This window comes from Bicyclus anynana, chromosome 27, assembly GCF_947172395.1.
Source record: "Bicyclus anynana chromosome 27, ilBicAnyn1.1, whole genome shotgun sequence".
In the NCBI taxonomy this organism is placed as follows: domain Eukaryota; kingdom Metazoa; phylum Arthropoda; class Insecta; order Lepidoptera; family Nymphalidae; genus Bicyclus; species Bicyclus anynana.
The window spans coordinates 5,812,352-5,831,824 of record NC_069109.1 but is presented as its reverse complement, the minus strand read 5'-3'; the positions used below and the strand labels follow the sequence as shown (position 1 = coordinate 5,831,824).

General features: G+C 39.7%; 1 protein-coding gene across 2 annotated transcripts in view; it reads right to left on the bottom strand.

Annotated features, from left to right (window-relative positions):
• The window catches only part of LOC112048866 (nuclear pore complex protein Nup98-Nup96), a 74,307-nt gene that overhangs the window by 9,340 nt on the left and 45,494 nt on the right, over positions 1–19,473 (bottom strand). For both annotated transcript variants that reach the window (XM_052890087.1, XM_052890086.1), the window contains 17 exons: positions 17,768–17,882; positions 17,131–17,334; positions 16,705–16,767; positions 16,101–16,205; positions 14,103–14,258; positions 12,969–13,058; positions 12,505–12,633; positions 11,710–11,822; positions 11,180–11,356; positions 10,709–10,787; positions 9,519–9,647; positions 8,782–8,904; positions 8,303–8,477; positions 6,724–6,886; positions 5,336–5,454; positions 2,102–2,230; positions 688–1,168 (listed from right to left, as the gene is read on the bottom strand). In XM_052890087.1, the coding sequence (XP_052746047.1) occupies positions 688–1,168; positions 2,102–2,230; positions 5,336–5,454; positions 6,724–6,886; positions 8,303–8,477; positions 8,782–8,904; positions 9,519–9,647; positions 10,709–10,787; positions 11,180–11,356; positions 11,710–11,822; positions 12,505–12,633; positions 12,969–13,058; positions 14,103–14,258; positions 16,101–16,205; positions 16,705–16,767; positions 17,131–17,334; positions 17,768–17,882 (2,550 nt within the window). The remainder of the gene's footprint in view (positions 1–687; positions 1,169–2,101; positions 2,231–5,335; positions 5,455–6,723; positions 6,887–8,302; positions 8,478–8,781; positions 8,905–9,518; positions 9,648–10,708; positions 10,788–11,179; positions 11,357–11,709; positions 11,823–12,504; positions 12,634–12,968; positions 13,059–14,102; positions 14,259–16,100; positions 16,206–16,704; positions 16,768–17,130; positions 17,335–17,767; positions 17,883–19,473) is intronic.

Genomic DNA, 19,473 nt, shown 5'->3' with positions numbered 1-19,473 from the left:
AACAAACTCTTCAGCTTTATAATATTAGTATAGATGCATTTTAAAATACATAAAACTACTTCTTCATAATTATAAGGATGCGTATATGGGACACATTTTAAGATCTATTTACAAAATAAATATTATTTACCCCGAAAATTTTAATTTTAGAACACATGTTCCTTGAACATTTTTTATTAGTTTTCGGTAAAGAATTACCTTGCTTAAGCTAAAAATTGGCCATAAATTAGGACAATTGTTTCAAATAAATCTATATTTGCTTTCCGTATACGTTGAAAAGCATCGGCGAAAAGATACAACCCTGTCGTACGCCCTTTTTTGTAGTTAAATACATCGGAACAGTCGGTGTCTATTCTTACAAAGGATCGATTGTTGCAGTAGAGGTTTCGGATGAGCCCAATCAAGTGTTTAGGTACTCCCGCTTCTTAAAGTACTGTCCACATTCTGTACCACATCACACGGTCGAACGCTTTGGAATAATCTATGAAGCAGAGCACGGCAGGATTATTGAACTCCCTGCTCTTTTCTATGATCTGGCGGATATTTAGGATTTGCTCTCTAGAGAGAGAGAGAGACAGGTGTGCAATAATTCATATCCCTTTGACATAATTCATTGCATATCCTCCACGCTGGGCGCGTGAATTAATATTCTATAATTGATATTACTGCTCGAATTACCTTCCTCACCTCATACTTGGCCCTGTGCGCCTGTGCTAGCAACACCCACCGCTCGGGCACGCCCAGTCTCCTCAGCAGGTCGAGCCGCGAGCGAACATCTGGCGTGTCCGCCACGCTGGGCGCGTGACGCGATATTACTCCTCGAATTACTTGAAGACAAGATGGTGTCCTCACCTTATACTTGGCCCTGTGCGCCTGTGCTAGCAACACCCACCGCTCGGGCACGCCCAGTCTCCTCAGCAGGTCGAGCCGCGAGCGAACATCTGGCGTGTCCGCCACGCTGGGCGCGTGACGCGATATTACTCCTCGAATTACTTGAAGACAAGATGGTGTCCTCACCTCATACTTGGCCCTGTGCGCCTGTGCTAGCAACACCCACCGCTCGGGCACGCCCAGTCTCCTCAGCAGGTCGAGCCGCGAGCGAACATCTGGCGTGTCCGCCACGCTGGGCGCGTGACGCGATATTACTCCTCGAATCAGGTGACTGCGACTAAGAAAAAAAAATCTCATTTATTAATTATTTATTGCACCAAACCACCTGTCACCAGCAGCTGCTTTAAGCATGTCGGTGACCTGATCGCACAACATTTCATCCATCTGTAAACGTTAAAGTAATTGTTAACTAATATATTTGTCGAACGCTCCGTTTGTAAAGGATTTGTTAAAGTGACGTCATGAAACATTTGAAATATAGACCATCATGGCCTCAGACCAATTATAGCAGGACCTGTATCGCACTCATAGTCACGAACAAAATTGTCTGCCATTTTTTGAGGAAACCGAGCTTGTATTATATAGTATATTCAAATAGTAGTTGTTGTTACTGTAAAATGTATTTTTTTTCTTATGTAAACTGATTTAATGTAATCGTCAATTTATTTTAATATTACGGAAATGTGCATGCCGTGTCTACCTTCATTTGATTGTGCAGAGCCTTGTGTTTGTGTTTTTTTTTTAGATTGTATTTGTGTAAATGCTGCGACAGTCACTGGTGGACCAAATAAATAAATAAATAAATTAGAAGTTTTTGCCCGTTTTTTTACACAATTCAACTACACAAAAAAGTATTTTTTACGAAGCTCTTTAACCGACGAACACGATTACAACTATATAACATTGATTCTATAGAGACAGTTTGTATAATCGCATTAGATCGTTGATCATATACTTTGACAGAAAAGTAACGTATAGCGCAGCAGGTCCTATACAATAATTGGTCTGAGATCATAGCCGACATGCGTATTTGGCTCGAATTTAAAATAATATATTTAAATTTTAAATATTAAAATTTCAATGTATTTCACCCATCTAAAAAGTGTCTAAATAGCACAACACACTGCGTTCACCAGTCATGTCGGTGACGTGAACCCATAACATTTTCACCTACCAAACAGCTAATGAGGTTTTCGTTTCAAATACTCACGCCGCGTCGTCCGGGTGGTAAGCCAGCACCTGTACGGCGAGGTGCCAGCCGCCCAGCGCCTCCAGTTGCTCGGCCGCACCCGCGACCGAAGCCGCCGACCCAGCGCCCAGCCAAACACCCAACAGGAAACTAAACACGTATCAAATCATACAATCGTCAAACTACAATGGGGATGATGACTAGGTTTGAATATATTGATTTTTATGATACATTCCGGTAAATAAGGTCAATGTTAACTAATTTATACATAAAAAGCAAAGATTGTCTGGATATTTGCAAAATAAATAAGATTATAAAATTTCAAAATCTATTAAATTTTTTTTTATCGTAATTAGATGAAAATTCATACAGTTTTAGTTTCCTTACATTAAACGTGACATTTTTCAATAAATGAACTATAAACATAAACGCACAAATAACAAAGATATTAGTGATTTTGTTTGAACGCCCATACAAATCTAACGATCAGCGAGCCAACGACGTCACTAGTTCGTGCCTTTTTGTATGGAGCGTTTTTCAGGGATCCGCGGCAGCGCCGCAAATCTGACCCTTTAAATCCCTGTAGCTCCGAAAGTAATGATCGCAGATACCCTGTTACTTTTACAAAATTGCTTTACTATTAGTATACTCTTGATTTATATACAAACTTTTATACAAGTAGATATATGGAGCCCCGGAGTTATTTATTAGTATAGTGAACAGTCTGCCTAGTGGCAGTTTTCAATGTTTCCATACTGTGACTATCGCGTAACAGAAAACGCGGATTTGTAAGGAATTGAAACAGCGCCATCTAGTACAACTAATCCACTACTACAACACAGAATGACAGATAATATGACACTGGAATGCCCAAAAATCAAAATCAAAATCAAAATTCATTTATTTCAAGTAGGCTCAGTTTACAAGCACTTTTGACACGTCAGTTGAGTATTTGTAAAGATTCTACCACCGGTTCGGAAGGCAGGTTCTGCTGAGAAGATACCGGCAAGAAACTCAACAGTTGCTCTTTTGAAAAAGTCATACAGTATTATAATTTACAATTGATAACAATTACTGTTTACATTTCTTATAGTTTTACTTCCTGTGTGAAGGTGGAAGCTGATCCAACGGCCTCCAAGCATCTTTATCATTAAGGAACTCATCAATGTTGTATGCCCGAGAGTGAAATAAACGATATCCACAGACAAAAAACACCTAATCACTGACTACCACTGTACCATACTTTTTAGCAGACTCAGAAGTGATTACAAAAAATTAGAAAACTAATGTCGAACAAAGGTTATGATTCACAGCATTTGTCAGGACAATTTAAATAACAAATCAGACTGTAAACTAAAATAAAACCCTAGAATGGCAGAGAATGACCTTGAGTGAAGTCACGCACTTGTGGACGTTGTGTGTAGGGTTAAAGGATCCTTTGACTGTTAACAAACACTCCCCTTTTCCACTCAAGTCACTCTCCCCGCCTATCCCAAGTAACCCATAAAGAATTACACAACAAGAGATGTGGACGGCTCGAACGCCACGAGCACACTGAAGCCGTCCGTACCGCAAGTCGTTGCAACGCGGCGATAACATACTGACGTGTATTTTTGCTACATTCCAACAATACAAACTGCGACTAGTGTGCCTAGTTTCAGTTTTCAATCTATACTAATATTATAAAGCTGAAGAGTTTGTTTGTTTGATTTAACGCGTTAATCTCAGGAACTACTGGTCCGATTTGCAAAATTCTTTCAGTGTTAGATAGCCCATTTATCGAGGAAGGCTATATGCTATATATTATCCCCGTATTCCTACGGGAACCGAAACCACGCGGGTAAAACCGCGCGGCGTCAGCTAGTGTTTTCATACTGTGACTATAACATAAATACTGAAACTGCCACTAGGCACTCAGACTATAAAATACATTTCTCCACATTGCCAAAGGGAAATATGCGGGAGAAACCGAAAAAAATCAAATAAATAACGAAGCTATGTGGTGACAAACATAATAATAATAATAATAATATTTTATTTATTCATCAGAAAGCTGGTTTACAAAGATTACTTAACTATAATAAGACCCTGATACTTTCTACCATAATAATTTGTGTATGAAAAATTTAAATAGACTACGTTTAATCCTAATTTAAAAGCAAACAGATAAAAAAGAAAACATATGTAATAGCTTATACAATTTAACATTTTAAGATTCAATGATTATGACAAATGTAACTCAAAACTACTGTGACAGATACAATAAAATAATAGTCATAATATATACTGTCAAAATTATTAAACCTTGTTAAATTTAGTGCAAAGTCAAGTAATTATTACCAGTTAAATGTTAAAATGTCAATTAGAATTATGTCAAACACACATGTCAATTATTAAAATTATGTCAAAATATTTATCCTACGTCAAAAAAAAAAAAAGAATATCATTAAAATTTGTAATTTAAATACTCATTTAAGTTATAGAAACATTTATCCATAAGCATTTTAGAAACCTTACTCTTGAAACTGTTTACATTGTCAATCTTATAGATATCTGGTAGTTTGTTATATATTGAAATTGCACTACAATGTACACTCTTAGCGAACATGTCAAGCCTTTTTTAAACTTATTTCGTGGTTGTTCATTATGAATGTTATTTAAACGGGTACATACCACGATAAAACGACGAGATTTTTATTGTCGATATTTCGACCCAGTTGCATGGATCGTGGTCACGACGGGACCACGATCCATGCAACTGGGTCGAAATATCGACAATAAAAATCTCGTCGTTTTATCGTGGTATGTACCCGTTTAAATAACATTCATAATGTCAAGCCTTTTTAAATAATTCGAAGCGTATGTTTATAAAAAAAACATACGCTTCGAATTGAGAACCTCCTTTTATTTGGAGTCGGGTAGAACCTCAGACCAATTAGTACAGGACCTGCCTCGCTCGACGTTACTTTTCTGTCAAAGTATATGATCAACGATCTAATGCGATTATAAAAACTGTCTCGATAGAATCGATGTTAAACAGTTGTAATCGTGTTCGTCGGTTAAAGAGCTCCGTAAAAATACCTTTTTGTGTAATCGAATTGTGTAAAAAACGGGCAAGAACTTCTAGTTTAGTATAAGGTATATACAAAATCTAAGCTCGTTTTCCTCAGAAAATGACAGACAATTTTGTTCGTGACTATGAGTGCGATACAGGTCCTTCTGTAATTGGTCTGAGGGTAGAACCATAGTACTCACTTGAGGCTGTAGTCGAAGGGGTCGGGCGAGTAGGTGGCGGGGCTCAGCCTGGGGCGGCTGTTGAAGGCGCGTGCTCGGATCAGCTCGTAGCGCAGGTCCAGCGAGCGACGGGTACCGTTCTGTGGACAACCAGTGTCAATGGGGATGATGACTAGATTTGAACATATTGATTTTTATGATAATAATAATAATAATAATAATAATAAAGCCTCTTTATTTCCCATAAACCTTAAACCTAATTACAATATATTCTCTAGTTTTTACTTAACCTATGTTAGAAATACTAAATAATGTTCATTAATTATTGTGTTAATTTTAATTTTTTTATTATTATAGGAATCCCTTTGATAGGGTATAGGCCTCCTCAAATTTCTTCCATTCATCTCTTTCCTGCGCTATTTTAATCCAGTTTTTTATGATACATTCGGGTAAATAGGGTCAATGTTAACTAATTTATACATAAAAAAGCAAAGATTGACTGATTATATAATTACAAAATCTACTAAAAATATTTCATCGTAATTAGATGAAAATTCATACAGTTTTAGCTTCCTTACATTAAATGTGACATTTTTTAATAAATGAACTATAAACATAAACGCACAAATAACAAAGATATTAGTAATTTTGTTTGAACGCCCACACAAATCTAACGATCATTAATTGCCTACGACGTCATAAGTTCGTACCATTTTGTATGGGTCGTTTTCCAGGGATCCGCGGCAGCGCCGCAAATCTGACCCTTCAAATCCCTGTAGCTCCGAAAGTAATGATCGCAGATACCCTGTTACTTTTACAAAATTGCTTTACTATTAGCGTACTCTTAATTTATATACAATTTAAAAAATTGTCATCATCCCTATTGACTTTGAAAGGTCCCTTGTCCTTACTGTTATAGCAGTAATTCACGGTCTCACCAATACACTATTATACACTATAATGGCCAGCGGCACACGTCCGCCATTTCTCGATGACAGCGACAGACTGCCCGCTTTCTCCCGCTACCGGTGTATATATAGACAAACACTACAGACTTGTTCTTAAATTAACGAAAATTAATTTCATTACTATTCGTTATCATCCCATATTCGGCTCATTGCTGAGCTCGAGTCTCCTCTCAGAATGAGAGGGGTTAGGCCTTAATCCACCTGACCTGACTGACCTGGCTGACCCAAGCAATGCTGACGCAGAGAATTAAGAAAACTCTCTGGTATGCAGGTTTCCTCACGATGTTTTCCTTCACCGTTCGAGACACGTGATATTTAATTTCTTAAAATGCACACAACTGATAAGTTGGAGCCCCTCGAACTTACGGCCTCAGAATCGAAGGCATAGGTCACATCCACTGGGCTATCACAACCCTTCACATATTAACAAGTAAATCTCACCCCAGTGGTAATGGTGTATACGTCGTCATAGGGTGGTAAAGGCAACTGCATCCCCATCTCGTCTTCCGGCAGGGTGGCCAGCTCCAACTCCTCACCAGCACCGAAGTATCCCTCGTACGTGCGCACCACCTGCTCCAGGGTCGGGATTTGGGGGCAGAGGTACCTGAACACGACCACGGAAAAGAATAGGGTAATTGACTCATATCAAATTTAATATAAACAGTTTTTAGCAGACTCAGAAGTGGATTACAAAAATAAGTTACAAAACCAATAACGAACAAAGGTTATGATTCACAACATTTGTCAGGACAACTTAATTAACAAATCAAACTGTAACCAAAAAAAAACCCTAGAATGTCAGAGAATGACCTTGATTGGAGTCACGCACTTGTGACCGTTTCACACCCGCGCAGTCCTCTCCCCCGTCGCCCGCATATCATGTGTTACGAACGAATTTGCCGAGCTATAGTACTGGCAAATTCGTTCGTAACACTCCCAATGGCCCCCGCGGGCCGGGAGGGGGTAGCGATGTCCCGCGCGCACGACTTCACACCCACGCAGTCCTGCCTTCTGCCTTGCGCGCACGACTTCACATCCGCGCAGTCCTTTCCTCCATCGTCCGCATATCATAACCGCCAATAACCACTTGTGACTTGACCGTTGTGTGTAGGGTTAAGGACATCCTTGACAGTTGACCAAGACTCCCCTTTTCCTCTCAAGTCACTCCCCCCGCCTATCCCAGAATCATCCATGATGGATTGTCAAACAAAAGGTGTAGACGGATCGTACGGGACGACAGGAATGAGCTAGACCGCACGGCGAGTGTCCCCTCTCTAACTCCCTACTCTTTACGGAAACAAGTCGCGCCATCTAGCTTCGGCACGACCTAACACGAGATCGAGTGACGTCATATCCGTCTCAGACTACTATTTCCTACACAGCATTAATTTCGCATAGTACATGGAATAAGGGTGCGAAGTACATCGATATAATTAATAAAAGATACGGATTTCATAGAATTTAAAAATCATGTATTTTTTTTAAATTTTTCAAACATAAAAAACGATGTCGTCCCTTTTGTGACGTCACAATGTTACTTGATGTACTAAACGTTAGCTAATATTTTTGTCAAACGCTCCGTTTGTAAGGGATATGTTATAGTGACGTCATGAAACAGATGCAATATACACCATCATGGCCGACAGCGTTTTGGCTCGTATTGTCAAAAAATCACGTCTCGAAAAAATATGATAACTTTTTAAAATCTTAATACCATCAATTTAAACCATTTAACACGTCCGCTGCGGCACTGATTATTCTGTATTTTCCTCTGGTTCGGTACAAGGTTTTTTGGTTTAGGCTACGGTACGAGGTCAATTGACCTCGTACGTCTAGCGGCTTCCAGAGTTACGGGGTCGATGGACCTCGTACTAATTTTTGTAGAGCGGTAAGAGGTCCATCAGCCCCGTAACTCTTTAAGCCGCTAGTCGTACGAGGTCAATTGACCTCGTACCGCAGCGAACGTGTTAAAAAACAAGTGTCAACTAGCCTATTATTTTAATTATTAATTGCGAATTACCTGGCGGTGGCTCTCAGGGCGCGCAGCCAGTCCAGGGTCTCCAGGTGGCCGGCGGGGCGAAGCCCTGCGATGAGATGCAGCGAGGCGCGCCGGCTGGCGCTGACGAGGGTCTCCGCCCCGCACTCCTGCCAGTTGGTGATTTGACGAGCTATCAGGGACTTGAAGGCTGGATCTCCTGTAAAAATGAGAATAATAAATAAATAAAAAATAAAAAATTGTTTATTTCAGTATCTTCAATCGAATAACATATAATCAAAGGCTAGAGTCTTCTTTTAAGAGTTTAAAACTCCTGTGACAGAAGGCTCCGCTCTTCCATAACAAGCCGTAATGAAACATATTTAAAATTTATCATAGTGGGTAGGTATAAATAAAACTAAAAACGTGTCGCTGCTTCAAAACAAAAGGGCCCGATCTCAAAATTCAAGTTTTTTCAAGAAAGGTCCACCGTCGCGCGCTGTACCAAGCTCTGGAGATGTTACCTGTGGCCTGTGCGATGAGCGCGGCCATGTTCAAATCCCCACAGTCCCGCGACAGCTTGCAGGCCTCCAAGACTCGGCCCCCCAGGAGGAGGGTCCACACCCGCGCGCTGTGACCGTCCAGCTCTAGAAAATAAAACACCATTTAAGAAACACCAGCTCTAGAAAACAAAACACTATTTGAAACCAAATGGTAACTTTGGGACCTACTGCCTTAACCTACTCGTATAGGGCTTATTGGTCAAATCTATACCTATATTAAATCTGTAGAGAGGTCAATTCTGTACATGAAATATATTTCCAAAATAACTATCAGCCTTGGCGTTCCAGTACGATGCCGTGTAGAAACCGAAAGTGGTTGTGGATTTTCGTCCTCCTCCTAACAAGTCAGCCCGCTTCCCTCTTAGATTGCATCATCACTTACCAACAGGTGAGATTGTAGTCAAGGGCTAACTTGTAAAAAATAAAAAAAAATTAAAAAAAAAATTGTAAATTATAATACTGTATGATTTTTTAAAAAAGAGAAACTGTTGAGTTTCTTGCCGGTATCTTCTCAGCAGAACCTGCCTTCCGAACCAGTGGTAGAATCTTTACAAATAGTCAACTGACGTGTCAAAAGTGCTTGTAAACTGAGCCTACTTGAAATAAATGATTTTTGATTTGATTTAGGCAAAGTACCAATACGCTATCGGCGACAAACAGAAACTTAAGCCGCATATCATCGTGGTAAAGGTGCATACCGTCTTCGGGCTCCCCTCTGGTGGGTTCAGCCAGCTCCTTATCGGTGACCGAAGCGACGCACTCCTTGAGCCACTGCAGGAGACACTCGTGCCGGTGAACCTTCGACTGGATGTCAGTTCCGGGAACACCTGATATACAAATAGAACACCTGATAGAATATTTTTTCCGGGAACACCTGATAGAATATTTTTTTGGAGTGAGGAGGACTTTTTATGGCAAAATCACAAAGAAAAATAAAAAATATTTTTCTTTTAAACTTAATGTCGTTTAATTTTAATTTTATTAATTAAACATTTGTATACCTAATATTGGTGAAACATTGTTACCTAATACATAAGAACATCTTTGTATAATCTTGTAAATTTAATTGCATATAAAAAAAAGAGATTCTGATTCTGTTGTCTATACCATAATATTATAAAGAAGAAAGATTGATTGTTTGCATTGAATAGTCTCTGAAACGCCGAGCGATTTCACTCGCGTATTTTCCGTTCCTAAACAAACAATCAAATCTTTTCTCTATACAATAGACTGACGTTCGCTGCGGTACGAGGTCAATCGACCTCGTATGTCTAGCGTGTTCAAGCGTCACGAGGTCGATGGACCTCGTACTACACTAGAGGAAAGTTCAGAAAAATCAGTGCCGCAACGAAAGTGTTAAACTAGCCCCACTCTACCCCTTTAATTTTTTTTCAATCATAAGAACCTTCTCCTGACAATAACAAACACATCATAAAAACAAATAGTGAAATCGGTCCAGCTGTTCACGCGTGATCGCTAAGGGATATATGGATTCATTTTTATATATATCATCAGCATCATTATCAACCCATATTCGGCTCACTGCTGAGCTCGAGCCTCCTCTCTGAATGAGACGGGTTAGGCCAATAGTTCACCACGCTGGCCCAATGCGGATTGGCAGACTTCACACACGCAGAGAATTAAAAAAATCCTCTGGTATGCAGGTTTCCTCACGATGATTTCCTTCACCGTTTGAGACACGTGATATTTAATTTCTTAAAATGCACACAACTGAAAAGTTGGAGGTGCATGCCCCGGACCTGAATCGAACACACACCCTTCGGATGCGGAGGCAGAGGTCATATCCACTGGGCTATCACGGCCGCTATATATATATAGATTAGTTGATATTGACTTAATTTTACCCAAAAATATCAAAAATTCTTACCATCGTTATCCAAGTCAGCACCCCACAGAGCTTCGCACAGCTTCCACACCTGCAGGCTGTATTCACTCGACACACCGAACTGGGAACATCAAGTGAACATTGTTATAGACATATAATTAAAACCTTTTTAACAAAAAAATTTAACCGACTTAAAAATCACAAAAATAAACTAATAAGTGAAAACTAACATCGTATGCTCTACATTCTGATCACTTTGAAGGCGGTGCTACGCCAGAATCGTAAAAGTTTATGATTTAATTGGCTTTAATTAAAGTGTGTTCTGTGTTGGCACCGCCTTCAAAGTGATCAGAATGTAGCATTTCATTTTGGAAGTGTAAAAACAAGCCACAGCATGAATAAACAGAAATATGTTACGAGTGATGACGTACTCAATATGCGAAACCAATGACAATTCCGCGACGCTCTGAGGCCTATCTAACGATATACGATCGATGATATAACCAAACTCACGCTAGCAGTAAATTCCCTGGCTTTGCTCGCATCGTCCAGCAACCGTCGCAGCAGCTCGCGACGATCGCGCGGCGACTCGCGCACGACAAGTCGCGGGCACACGTCCGGTCGTGTCGGGTCCGTGTCGGACACTGTGGAGAACTCCAAAAGGCTGGCCAACTGGCGGGATAGTGTGTCCTGTAAGACAAAATGAGTATGTGTTAAGCCCTTAATACATTACTCGCGAAGTTGATTATGGTTAATCGAATCGAAGCGACGTCATCGGTGACATCGGTGTCGTCATCATCATCATCATCGTCCGAATGTGAGTATTCGGCTAACTGTTGAGCACGAGTCTCCTCTCAGAATGAGAAGAGAATAAAATGAGGTAAATTTTGTCGTGTTGTGGGGGGGGGGGGTGGTGGAAGGGGGAAATCCTCTGGATCTCCTGGACCGATTTTGAAAGTTCTTGTATCACTAGAGAGCTATGCCACACGTTATGTATTCTCACGTGAACGAGCACTACGCGGGGCGTCTGGTAGTGTACTCACATAGACGACGTCGGACTGTGCCAGCCCCACCGCCAATCTGGCGACGGTGGGCTCGCTCCAGTCGTCAGCGCCGCGTCCGGCGACGTACTTGCCGAGCTCGTTGAGCTCCGCACCTGGAAATTAACAATGTTAATTAAAATCGCAGTGTGTGTCGACCCCCAGGTAGATCCTAATCCAATTGAGATAAAGGAGGTCACGCCGATACAAAAATCGGGTAGACATGCCCAACGCCAATGGGGATGATGACTAGGTTTGAATATATTGATTTTTATGATACATTCAGATAAGTAGGGTCAATGTTAACTAATTTATACATAAAAAGCAGAGGCTTCGGCCGTGGCTAGTTACCACCGTTTACGTTTTTTACAGCTTATAAATTACTTTATACTGTCCAATAATTAATTGTTTGCAAGAAATACTTTCCATCGTAATTGAATTATAAATACAATTTATTATTTATATATATTACTAATTAGTACATTGATAAAATCGTGAATTAGTTAAATATTTTCATCAATAATAATAAATTTTTGGTCTGACTGACTGACAAATCGATACTGTTCAATCATTTAATTCCTGAATATCGATTTCGTGACGTCCCTAACGAATCTTCTTAGTTTTGTACAGCAGGCGAGTACCCTATTCTTTTATTATGGTCGTAGAAACAGTATTGTATGCCACTGCACTTAATTAGCGATTGTAGCACTCCTGCTACAATGCCCCCAATTACACGACAGTGGCATAATTAACTAGTTTATAATTGTACCTGCGTCGGGATGCATAGTGTATACTCACTCTTGGGCAGGTCGTTGATAGTATCGTAGGACGACACGTAGGCGAGCGCGCCGGCAGGTCCGAAGCCCACGCGGCTGTGGCGCGCGCGGCTCACGGACATATCTGCTACGTACGCGGCATCCACGCGACCTGCGGACATTGACAAGTGTTGTGGTAGTGGATTGGGGGGGGGGGGGGGGCAATATTACGGCAAAACCAAGCCACCTATTGTTCACTTGTATCGATGGTATCACTTGATGTTACTCCACTTCGTTCCGAAATTAAACTGCCCCGAGTATCTATACCCGTCGTGTATTTATACCCGTCACAATGATTCCAGACCATTCTGAACACGCCCACGCGTGTTGTTTATTCCACGAAATTCGACAAATAACAATAACAAACGATCGTAAACAATATGGGCGAGCGATTATGAACCTTATGCCTCTAGTAATAAGGTTCTCCGTATCAGAAGTTAGTCTCACCAGCGATGGTGTGTCTGAAGGGCGGCACTTTCCGATGGTAGTTCAGCACCACGGTGTACGGCTGCACCACCAGGGGGCGCATTATCACATCTGCAACCGGATCACAATATAGTGCACAGCATTCTCAACTAGGGTAAGCATCAAGGGCCAGGATTCTAATTGAGTAATTCTCACATTTCGGTTTACCAGTGATCAACCGTTCTTCTAGGGTTTGAGTTCACCGACATTCGTTTAATCAAACGTTTAAATAAGTTAAACGTCGTTTAGTCCAAATTTCCTGTTTACCACAGCCCATATGCCGGTTAAATACGTAAATCGGGCGGTTATGTTAACCGAGCTTGCACACTCCGTTTATTCTTCGGTTAAGACGACTTTGACAGATATATTTACAGGCTATGTTTTTGTACCGCTTGCAAAAAAAATGCAACAAAATGACAAATAATTGTCAATTTGACATAATAAATAATAAATTGGTGTTGCCAATACGTATTCTTCTAAATCCCTACAAATCGAAGCGTAAACTCCCCAAATTAGGGAAAAAGCATATGTCAATTCCCCGAAAAATTCCCGCCATTTGGGGAAACAAACGCTCCTTATTCAAACTACGTTTAATATTTGACGGGCCGGTCAAACGCCGTTTAAATAAAAGTCGGTGAACTCGGGTCTAGGAGGAACTTATTTGGTTAATTAGTAATATAAGTTTTGGTAATTGTTGCAATAAGTTTGGGTAATTATAACTATATATTTCGGTAATCTGTAAAATAAAAATGAATCTTAAATACGTGCCTAAGTTCCGAGGTCGGCTAAACCGATTTCGCCAATTCTTTTTTAGAATAATCCTAGAAGTACGAGAATGGTTCTTACGGAGAAACATTACAAAAAGTCTAATAAAACTTTCTATACTCCATACAAACGATTAATATAGATAATAATAGTTAAAAGCCAATTTGAACTTTAATATCATACCATAAAGTTTAAGTGGAGAGGTTCCGGGAAGGCAAAACAATTGAATGACGTTAGGGTAGGGGTAGGATAAGGTAGGGGTAGGATTAAGTAGGGTTAGGGTAAGGTAGGTGTGACTAGGCGTAGGGTAGGTGTAGAGGTGGGGCAGGGGTAGGGTATTTTTCTTCTCACCTTCACTCTGCGCGATCAGAGTGGGGGATACCTCCTCGAAGCTCCTCTCCTGCAGCACGCTCGGCGCCGACTGTGCGACACTCGACCTTATGCCGCTGGTCTTAGGGTGCGGCACCAGTTGCTCGCCGGTAGATACTGAGGTGTCGTCTTCCATTTCTGGTGAAAAAAAAAAAAAAAATATATAATTTAAAAACATCGATCTGCTATTAAAAAGTGCCAAACACAACTTCTTGGCACTCAATCCAAGTAGTCGCATTTGCAAATTCAACCTTAAACTCAATTCTTAAGGATGAATTTGCTCTGAATTTGGGAGTTTATTGAATATTGGACTATATTTTAAAGGAGATGGTTCAAAATTGTATGGAGCCCAGGTCCAGGTCCAGTCATTGTACTCTGGCGGAAATAAAAGAAGATATTATTTTTAACTATTTTTTTATACAAATCTTCGAATTTACTTTAATTCTTTCGAAATAATATTCATTATCTCCCAAGAAAAGCAACATTAATAAGGGTATTAATGGCGGATTGATGACGTTTTCAATGCATTAATCGATTTGACGTTTGCTGTCAACTGTCATGTCATAGTTTCTCTATGGGCGCCATCTTGATTTAACTCAAAAACTTGGGTCTTTATTCTATTTATTTCTTGTTATTTAGTTAGATTTGTTCATTTTAATAAATTTTAATAAATTCCTTGTATTTTTAAATTTTAATGATACGGGGTACAAGAGTGGACCTGAAATGGACCATCTCCTTTTCTTTACAATAAATAATTCTAAAACTGTCTAAGACTGTCCAACGCTGCTACGGCGCCGCAAATCAAATCAAATCAAAATTCATTTATTTCAAGTAGGCTCAGTTTACAAGCACTTTTGACAGGTCAGTTGACTATTTGTAAAGATTCTACCACCGGTTCGGAAGGCAGGTCCTGCTGAGAAGAAACCGGAAAAAGTCATACAGTACTATAATTTACAATAGGGATGATGACTAGGTTTTAATATATTGATTTTTATGATACATTCGGGTAAATAAGGTCAATGTTAACTAATTTATACATAAAAAAGAAAGATTGACTGGATATTTGCAAAATAAATAAGATTATAAAATTTCAAAATATATATAAAATATATAAAATATTTTTATTTAATATATTTATAATAAATAAAAATATTTTATCGTAATTAGATGAAAATTCATACAGTTTTAGCTTCCTTACATTAAATGTGACATTTTTTAATATACTATAAACATAAACGCAGAAATAACAAAGATATTAGTAATTTTGTTTAAACGCCCATACAAATCTAACTATCAATAATTGCCTACGACGTCATAAGTTCGTACCACTTTTTATGGAGCGTTTTTCAGTGATCCGCAGCAGCGGAGCAAATCTGACCCTTTAAATCCCTGTAGCTCCGAAATTAATGATCGCAGATACCCTGTTACTTTTACAAAATTGCTTTACTATTAGCATACTCTTAATTTATATACAATTTAAAAAACTGTCATCATCCCTATTAATAACAATTACAATTTCTTATGGTTTTACTTCCTGTGTGAAGGTGGAAGCTGATCCAATGGCCTCCAAGCATCTTTATCATTAAGGAACTCATCAATGTTGTAGTACCCTCGACTAAGTAAATGTTGTTTAACACATTGCTTAAAGCTATGCATTGGCAGGTCCATCACAGTCTTGGGGATCTTGTTATAGAAGAGTACACCCAAACCTACAAAAGATTTTTTAACTCTTTGGAGACGATACGCAGAAATAACTAATTTATGCCCGTGTCTAGTAAGACGTGGGTTTAGATCTCCTTTTCGTTTGTACAAATTAATATTTTGTCTTACATAGACTATACTGCTAAATATATACTGACAGGCTACTGCGCTGCGACATAACATCGTTGCGGCGCCGCACCGCTCGTGTGCCCGCTGATACGGTTAAACCTTTGCGATGCGGCGCCGCAACACATCGTGTGCTTTCTCTTAAATCGTCACCTGCGTCGACGTCAGCGTAGAGCGACGCCTTCATCAGCTGCACGTGGTGACTCTGCCTGTTCTCTAAACGCGCCAGCTCGCTTGTTGGACTCTTTACGCCGTACGCTAAAAAAAAATCATCATGTTATCGCCGCGTTGCAACGACTTGCGGTAAGGACGGCTTCAGTGTGCTCGTGGCGTTCGAGCCGTCCACATCTCTTGTTGTGTAATTCTTTATGGGTTACTTGGGATAGGCGGGGAGAGTGACTTGCCACTCAAGTCACTCTCCCCGCCTATACTATAGACTTTGCAGGCGTTCCCAGAATGGTCTAGAATCATTGTCACGGGTATAAATACGCGCCGGAAACGACGCTCGTGGCAGTGTAACTTCGGAACGAAGTGGAGTAACATCAAAGTGATACCAGCGATACTTGGCTACGATTTTGGACAACGAATTGCCTACATTTGGAAGTGCGTATTATACTATTGGATGTATTATACTTGGATTAAGGAGTAAAATAAAGTCTCATACGATTCACCAGGTGTTTCATTACAAATCTTCTAATCATAGTTTTATTATACGTACAGATATAGATATATATATATTGAATATTGATCCCCTCACCTCTGTTGTCGTCATAAAGACTCTGCGCCTCTGTGTTGTCTTCAATAACTTCCACGTCAAACGCTGTGAAAAAAAAATTCATTCATTTCAATTCTTAAAGCTTTTAGAGCCTCAATAGCTCAACGGTAAGAGCGGTTGGACACGTCACCGAGGGGTGGTGGTTCGATCCCCGCCCCGTTGGTCTATTGTCGTACCCACTCCTAACAGTCTTTGTCGACTAGTTGGAGGGGAATGGGAATATTGATCATATTATAAAAAATATGGCAAATATTCTTTAAAAAAAAAAAAAAAAATTAGGCTTAGTTTACAAGCACTTTTGAAAAGTCAGTATTTGTCATTGCAATGTATGAAAAATGGTTCAGAAATTTTCGGAAATGTCAGAAAAAGTCAAGAAACCTGGGAGCTTTCATCAAAAACATCCCAAACCTTTAGAAGTGCCCTCCATGAGGTTGAGCGACGTTTGCTGCATCGCAAAGAACTCGTCCGAGGCCGAGATGTTCGCTCCGGTGATGTTGCCCAGGTTGGTGAGGCCTCCCAGGCCTCCTAGCCCGCCGAGCTCGCCCAGGCCTCCCAGGCCACCGAGGCCTGCACTGGGGCCCGGCGTGGAGGTTACCACTGGTGGTTTTTGAGCTGAAACACAAATACTTATTTAGTAATCAAATATAGTATCAAATATTACATAGTCAGTTAAATCACTAAATAGTATACACAGAGTAATCAGAGTGAGTCTCTACAAACTGAGTGGTGAAGCCGGTGAAACCAATAAAAAAAGTCACGCGTCTGCCTCACATCCGCCTTAACAAACTTTTTTCATAATTTGTATTCCAAAATTCATTTTAGTTTTCAAAACATTTAAAAACATAAGACGCCTTTATCGTTTATAATATTGTAAAGTACTGATGCGAGAATGTATTACTTTTTGAATTTCGTGAATGAAAATCCATACCCCTTTCGGTTACACGACATCGTACCGGAACGCTAAATTGGCGGTACGTCTTTGTCGGTAAGGTGGTAGCTAGCCACGGCCGATGCCACCAGCCAAAATATATATATATATACTAACCGGGCGCGGCTGCCTTTTGCAGTGTCTGTGTGACGAGCTGTCGCTTCAAAATGTCGGGCGTGACGTCATCTTCCTCATCCGAGTCCGTCAGACCGTATTTGCTGAAATGTTCCACCTGCAAAACAATCAAATATTTGTTGTTGTTGTTATCGCATTGTTCGCTGTACATTGCGTGGCCAAAATTTTCTGTAATGTTCAAAAATCTGTAAAAATAAAAAAAAAAATCTGAATTTTCTCATTTCCGACGTAATTGGTATTTATATTATCGTTGTGGGAACTAAATTTAACCTCTTCACGCAGTTTTCGGTATCTTTTCCCTTACACCTAGTATAGAGCTTAAAACCAAAAATAATATCTGTATATGACCACATTCTGGCAATAAATGATTTATGATTTATAAAAAAAATTTTGGAACCCGCATTTTTTTAAATTAATTAAATAAAATGTATTTTTTTCATTGGCTGACGACATTAATTGAGAATTTTTTATCATGGCAACATGCTTGTAACTCATACCCTGACAGATTGTCAGTGATCTTCGCGTAGTAGCATTGGTTTATGGCGTTTTTAAAGCAATTTAAGGATTTTTTTTTGTTTAATACTTCTCTGTCTACAATTTAATGTTTCTTTTTAACTTGCATCTTATTGACATTTGACAATATTACATGACATTGACAGCTTACACCGGATATGAATTAAATTCCAGGTGTTTTTATTGGCTGTTTTGTACACTTTTACTGTATTGTCTATGTTTAATTTGTAGACAAGGGCGCGAAACAAAAAAAAACTAGTTAATGCTGGTTCCAAAAATTCTGAAAGTCATTTTCTCAAAAGCAATTTGTATCTTCTATCCATAAAAAATCTCTGGGAAACAGTGGAGGTTCCTGGCAAAGGACAGAAATAAGTGGAAGGAATTGGGGGAGGCCTATACCCTATGAGGGATCCTTATAATTTTAAAAGAAGTTAATCTAATACTACAAAGAAAAATAAATAAATAAAACAATGTATTTCTAAAACTAACAAACTAAACAATGCAAACATTAAATGTATTAACACTAGATTTAAGAAAACTTTATTATTATTATATTATTATCCGTAAAAAATACTGCTTATAAATTATAAATAATAAAGGCCCATTTTGGGACATGTCTTTACCTTAATAAAAGTAGGTATAAGTCATAACTAGATATTTTTGTATAGACTGTCGAGCCTTACAACACGCTAAGTGAACTGATATGAGGTTGACAATTAGAACTCCCTTACCCTCCTAATGCTAAAGCACTCATCCTGAACACTATTCTTATTTGACGTGCTGGATGAGTATTTTTGAAGTTACTTTATTTTTTTGGTTGCATATACCCCATATTAAGAACTCACACTTGGTGGAGGTACTGAACAACGTGCAAGGTATAGTCTCTTATATTCAACTGTCGCGCTCGAGTAACTGCAATAATCCCCTCCTCGGCTCCGTTACTATAGCTTGGCAAATTAGTTCGTAACACACCGGATGGTCCGTGCGGGCCGGGAGGGGGGAGGGGGGGGAGTTTCAGTACCCCCTCGCGCACGACTTCCCTACGCACGCACAATCCTACCCTCTGCCGCGTGCGTACGACTTCACACCCGTGCAGTCCCCCCCCCCCCCTTCCCGCATGGGAGTGTCATCAACGAACTTGCCAAGCTATATAAGGATAAAACACTGCAAGAAGC